At 47.3% G+C, this 6,918-nt stretch overlaps 1 protein-coding gene across 1 annotated transcript; it reads right to left on the bottom strand.

Moving 5' to 3' along the window:
* Positions 1–5,079: 5,079 nt before the first annotated feature.
* Positions 5,080–6,681, bottom strand: LOC138368730 (proline-rich protein 36-like). The gene has a single exon (XM_069331453.1). It carries the CDS (start codon positions 6,679–6,681, stop codon positions 5,080–5,082), a length of 1,602 nt encoding a protein of 533 aa, XP_069187554.1.
* Between the last annotated feature and the right edge of the window lie 237 nt (positions 6,682–6,918).

Here is a 6,918-nt window from a genome sequence, read left to right as displayed (position 1 = left end):
TACCCACGGTATCAAAAGTGTTATTTTCTTAGCGGAGTGCTGGCATGACCTGTTGGACAACCCGGATGTAAAGAACTTCCGGTGCCCATAGTTTATAGCCCTGGTGTAGACTAAATAGTGCTTATTTTTTATGGTAAGGGAGGGGTTGAATGCATTAACGAATAAGGAATAATGAACCAAGTAAGAGAGAGAGAGAGAGAGAGAGAGAGAGAGAGAGAGAGAGAGAGAGAGAGAGAGAGAGAGAGAGAGAGACGTAAGTATCAACGATGATGAGACAGGGTAAGAAATAATGGACTGAGAGAAGGGAGAAATGAGGATCGCAAATTAAAACATTTTAGAACACAGAAAGAAATAAAAAATGTAAGAGAGATGGTGTTTGACGGAGAAATTAAATCATGAACAAATACGTACTCACTCACTCAAACACGAATGTGAACACACACACAAACTACAGAATGACCTGGACCGACTGAAGGAATGGTCCAACAAATGGAGACTAGAGTTTAACTCGTGTAAGGGCAAAGTGATGAAAATAGGCGTGAAAAGCAGGAGGCCAAACACAAGGTACCAGCTGGGAGAGGATATCCTTCAGGAGTCAGGACGAGAGAAAGTCTGGGAGTTGATATTACACCAGATCTGTCTCCTGAAGCCCACATCAAAAGGATAACATCAGCGGCGTATGCACGGCTGGCGAGCATAAGAACTGCCTTCGAGAAACTTTTGTTAGGAGTCATTCAAAATCTTGTATACCTCATAAGTCAGACCAATACTGGAATATGCGGCTCCAGCATGGAGTACACATCTAGTTAAACACAAAACGAAGTTAGAAAATGTTTTGAGGTATGCCACCACGCAAGTCTCCGAGCTAAGAGGAATGAGCTATGAGGAAATATTACTGGAACTGAACCTCACGACACTGGAAGTCAGAAGAGTTAGGAGAGACCTGATCACTTCTTACATAATTCTCAGAGGAATTGACAGGGGTAGATAAAGATAAACTGTTTAACACAGGTGGTACACGAACAAGGGAACACAGGTGGAAACTGAGTACCCAAATGAGCCACAGGGACAAGAACATTTTCAGTGTCAGAGTAGTTAACAGATGGAATGCATTAAGCAGTGATGTGGTGGAGGCTGACTCCATGCACAGTTTCAAATGAAGATATGAGAGAGCCCAGTAGGCTCAGGAACCTGTACACCAGTTGATTGACAGTTGAGAAACGGGACCAAAGAACCAGAGCTCAACCACCAGCAAGCACAACTAGGTGTGTATACATACACACAGACACAAACACACACATACACACACATGGGGGCCATGGGGCCTCGCGGCTGAGGGAGTAGCACTTAGGGGGTCGTAGTCCTAATGGTCCGGGTTCGACTCCCGGCGGAGGCGGAAACAAACGGGCAGAGTTTCTTTCACCCTAGCAGTAAATAGGTGCCTGGAAGTTAGACAGCTGCTGTGGGCTGTTTCCTGGGAATGTGTGTGTGTGTGTGTGTGTGTGTGTGTGTGTGTGTGTGTGTGTGTGTGTGTGTGTGTGTGTGTGTGTGTGTGTGTGTGTGTGTGTGTGTGCGCGAGTGTGTTAGGGAAAAATATATATGTAGTAGATATAATGGAGAAAAAATAACTGGTTAGAAAAGCGCAGTCCAAGAGCAAATAGCTCGATTCTGAAGACACAAATAGTAAATACACAATACGCTGCTTACAAGACGAGCTGAGAAAAAATACCTCAATGAGAACTCATCTCAGTACCAGACAACAACCATCCCTCAAGAAGCCATTTCCACAGTGAAGGAATTGTCATGAAGGCATCTACTTCACAGGAAGCAGGAAGATGTATTAGTCAGCTTCTGGGAAGTAAAAGAGCAGTAGTTGTAAGAGGTATTGAGAAACAAGAAAGCTCCAGCCAGTTAGAGTGGAAAGTTAAGAACCAAGCATCAGTTGCAGATATATAGAGAATATAGAAAACAAAATACAGAGAAGATTTTCAGACTAAGCTGGTACAACAAGAACAGAGATTGACTGATAAAGATAGTATTCATGAAAAGTTCAACAAAAGAGAAAATTCAGGCAAAGTGAAGCAAACTGTTAAATAGGATACAAAAAGGTATTCTTTCAGAGGGACAAGACAAGGGATAGAGAATCAGGGCAGCAGATGCAAAGAAGAGGCGCAGGGAGAGAGAGACAAGGGAGCCAGGAAACACAGCCACTAACCAAATAATCCTAGAAGAGAGTGGGAAACCCTCCACAAGCCGTTCAGCAACCCCAGAAAGAAGTGCAGTATGACCACCATCCACCCAATTCCACAAAAGCCCTCCCTGTCCTCCAAATGCGAAACCAGTCCTTCCTATCCCCACTCCCCCACCTCCACAAGCCCACACACAAACAGATTCACACCAAAAGTTAACAGGATGAATTCTATTAGAAAATGAAAGGTCGCATAAGATTGTCCCCCTCAACAAACCACCAGCAGCTGTTCAGATAAAATACAGTTTCCTGCCTCCACCTTTCTCCAGCGGCTGTCACTTGATATTGACCCACTTGTAAATTTTATGTAATCTTTCCCAATTATAAATGTAGAGACATTTATTAACATATTTTGACTCATTTCATCACTAACTTCTTCTGGGACTACGTACAGTTGGTTATTGGTCTAGTTTCGACAGATTGTTTCCGCTGGCAGCGCCAGATATGTTAAACCCGGATCCCTTAGCCACGGCCAGAGAGGTCCTTGTTTACGAACTGGTCTGTGTTGGATGTTCAGGTAAACAAGACCCACTGAGGAGTTCTGTGAGGTGACACGCTGTACAAGTTCGACATGAGCAGGATAAGTTGAGATGACCATCGGCCAGATGAATCGAGAACATGATTCAGCTTGACAACAAACGACTCGTCAGTTACTGAGGGGAAGTAATTATGAGATGAGTCATTAACCATGACGAAATGCCACCCTCAGATTAGTATTAACACTTTAAATGAGTTTATTAATTTCCGTTAAATGTCTATTTCAAAACTTTAATAATAATTGAAGGATGCATCGAATTAATTAAGGTTACAGTTGCCCAGACAATTCTATCAGTTCTTCGGATGACTTAATTGACCAGATGAGTCTCTCAATTGTTCAGTTAACTCTCTCAGTGGCCGGGATGACTCCCTCAGTGGTCGGGATGACTCCCTCAGTTGTCCAAGTGACTCTGAACCGACGTGATCGGAAATTCACATTCAGTCCAACCCAAACAAGGGCACACAGCGTAGAGATCCCTGCGGTTATCGAGAGAGAATTTAGTAAGGGTTGCAGATTATATCCTTCGACGACAACACCTCGTTCTGATGATTGCGGTTTGGAGACCGATGGAAGACGGTCGCATGGCCGCACCATCATTCCCATTGTTTATGGTAAATTGGGAATAAAAAAAAATGAGGTGGGAATTGGCTTAAGAGGAGAGGACGGGAAGGGGGTGTTAAGATGTTAATTCGTAGTTATGGCCGGAGTAATGGCTTGTGAGGTCATTAAAGGCAGCCACGTGCTTGTTATATCGCCGCCTTGTGGTTGGCTGCAATGTTCGCAGGCGTTTCTAATGTGTATGTATATATTGTTTTTTTTTTTTGAAGGTAAGAATGTAATTTGCAGTGATACTCTGAGCGGACTGCTGCGATTTAACATGGGTCGTCGCGGTCACTTTTGTCTTCCTGGTGAGAATTGTTGTACTTTCTTTACTTTTTACTTTTTTCGTTTTGTGTTGCTTTATGGTAATTATTAGTTCACTTGTTGTTTGTTCAATGCATGTGAAGGTAGAACATAAGAATATATAATAATATAGAAAGCTGCAGTAGGTATAAGTGGGACCATATAGGACAGTTCCTCTTAATATTCAATCAAATTCATTTATGTACGTGTCTAACTTACTCTAGAAACACTCCAGTGATTCTACTTTTTATTATGTTACCCGGAAATTGGTTATATAAGCCTGTAACCCTATTTCTAATCCAGTATTTACCTTTTATTATGTTACCGGGTAATTGGTTCTATTAGTCTGTAACCCTATTTCAAATCCAGTATATACCTATTGAAATTGAAATTGAAATTGAAATAAGTTTATTGAGGTAAAATCAAAGGGATGAGGTAGCTCAAGCTATTCTCACCTCATTCAGTACATCGTGTTAATACATAGATACACATCACAAGCAATAAACGTATTACCGAACATTCTGAGAGATAAACATATACATTTCCTTATATATACCTATGTATATACAGTATTTACCCAGGTCTTTCCTGAACCTAAACTTTTCAAGTTAATATACATTATTTCGTGTTCTATTTTGTGTGGACATATTTAAAACTTCTATACGCCTATATGCCACTTGTAATGCCTTTTATCCATTAGTTTTCAGCAGCATATTTATATAATGGTTTCCACGACTCGGTGGAAAACAGGACGTAGGAAGAAGGAAGATAAGTGTTGACCAGACCACACACTAGAAGGTGAAGGGACGACGACGTTTCGGTCCGTCCTGGACCATTCACATCGACTTGAGAATGGCCCAGGACGGACCGAAACGTCGTCGTCCCTTCACCTTCTAGTGTGTGGTCTCGTCAACATACTTTAGCCACGTTACTGTGACTCATCGCCTGCACAGGAAGATAAGTAGGAAGAAGATATAACGCTGCAAAAAAAAAACTTGAGTCAACCTCTTCCCCCCCCCCCCATCTCTGACTTAATTGCCATTCTGTAAACCCTTTACACCCCTTCCTTTCCCTTCCCTCCTCCCTCACACAGGCCCTTCATCCTCCCCTCCCCCCCCCCCCACACCTCCCAGCATCACCCAAGCCTGCCGGAGCCGGGAGAAGATTCCCGTCAAATATTTATCCCGTCGTGTGACGTCATATTAATGTTGTGACGATGGACGGATACACAGCTCGTCCCATGACGCACTCCACCTGGAGACTGACCGCTCCGGTACTCCCCTGGTACGTACACCCTGGTACCTACACCCTGGTACGTACACCCTGGTACGAACACTCTGGTACGCACTCACCACAGGCTGCATGGTTGGTATATACGGGGGGGGGGGAATTATCGCATCTTTTCCGTTTTATTTGACAGATACTGCCTCGTCTGTCTATCTGCCTCGTCTGTCTGTCTGTCTACGCAATCCTTTGACACAGACGGTAGACCAGAGTGATGGTTGGTACGTGGGTACTGTCTGGAGGCTGGTACGTGGGCACTGTCTGGAGGCTGGTACGTGGGCACTGTCTGGAGGCTGGTACGTGGGCACTGTCTGGAGGCTGGTACGTGGGCACTGTCTGGGTACGTGGGCACTGTCTGGAGACTGGTACGTGGGCACTGTCTGGAGGCTGGTACGTGGGCACTGTCTGGAGGCTGGTACGTGGGCAATGTCTGGAGGCTGATACGTGGGTACTGTCTGGAGGCTGGTACGTGGGCACTGTCTGGAGGCTGGTACGTGGATACTGTCTGGAGGCTGGTACGTGGATACTGTCTGGAGGCTGATACGTGGGTACTGTCTGGAGGCTGGTACGTGGGCACTGTCTGGAGACTGGTACGTGGGCACTGTCTGGAGGCTGGTACGTGGGTACTGTCTGGAGGCTGGTACGTGGGCACTGTCTGGAGGCTGGTACGTGGGCACTGTCTGGAGGCTGGTACGTGGATACTGTCTGGAGGCTGGTACGTGGGCACTGTCTGGAGGCTGGTACGTGGGCAATGTCTGGAGGCTGGTACGTGGCTACTGCCTGGAGGCTGGTACGGGGGTACTGTCTGGAGACTGGTACGTGGGTACTGTCTGGAGGCTGGTAAGTGGATACTGTCTGGAGGCTGGTACGTGGGCACTGTCTGGAGACTGGTACGTGGGTACTGTCTGGAGGCTGGTACGTGGGCAATGTCTGGAGGCTGGTACGTGGGCACTGTCTGGAGGCTGGTACGTGGATACTGTCTGGAGGCTGGTACGTGGGCACTGTCTGGAGGCTGGTACGTGGATACTGTCTGGAGGCTGGTACGTGGGCACTGTCTGGAGGCTGGTACGTGGATACTGTCTGGAGGCTGGTACGTGGGCACTGTCTGGAGGCTGGTACGTGGGCACTGTCTGGAGGCTGGTACGTGGATACTGTCTGGAGGCTGGTACGTGGGCACTGTCTGGAGGCTGGTACGTGGATACTGTCTGGAGGCTGGTACGTGGGCACTGTCTGGAGGCTGGTACGTGGATACTGTCTGGAGGCTGGTACGTGGGCAATGTCTGGAGGCTGGTACGTGGGCACTGTCTGGAGGCTGGTACGTGGATACTGTCTGGAGGCTGGTACGTGGGCACTGTCTGGAGGCTGGTACGTGGATACTGTCTGGAGGCTGGTACGTGGGCACTGTTTGGAGGCTGGTACGGGGGTACTGTCTGGAGGCTGGTACGTGGGCACTGTCTGGAGGCTGGTACGTGGGTACTGTCTGGAGGCTGGTACGTGGGTACTGTCTGGAGGCTGGTACGTGGGCACTGTCTGGAGGCTGGTACGTGGGCACTGTCTGGAGGCTGGTACGTGGGCACTGTCTGGAGGCTGGTACGTGGGCACTGTCTGGAGGCTGGTACGTGGGCACTGTCTGGAGGCTGGTACGTGGGTACTGTCTGGAGGCTGGTACGTGGATACTGTCTGGAGGCTGGTACGTGGGTACTGTCATCAGCTAGTTTGTCCTTCCACTTGCATCTTCTCCCGCGTACATCCATTGACTCCCATGTATTGCCTTACACACCCATGTACATAATCGCACACCCATGAACTCCCACGCATTGCCATGTCTCACCCCCTTCTTAATACTTCCTTTGATTTATTAGTTCACTCGTTCTCACCACACCACCCTCCCCCATCCCCAACCCCCTCCCACCTCCCCCCACCTACTATGGGTGGGGAAGAGGGA

This window comes from Procambarus clarkii, chromosome 26, assembly GCF_040958095.1.
Source record: "Procambarus clarkii isolate CNS0578487 chromosome 26, FALCON_Pclarkii_2.0, whole genome shotgun sequence".
Classification (NCBI taxonomy): domain Eukaryota; kingdom Metazoa; phylum Arthropoda; class Malacostraca; order Decapoda; family Cambaridae; genus Procambarus; species Procambarus clarkii.
Note: the sequence above shows the minus strand (reverse complement) of the source record. Positions and strands in the feature narration are given on the sequence as shown.

Bases quoted from the DNA above. Each gene is read 5' to 3' on its own strand.
- LOC138368730 (XM_069331453.1), bottom strand. From the start codon at position 6,681: ATGACAGTACCCACGTACCAGCCTCCAGACAGTATCCACGTACCAGCC.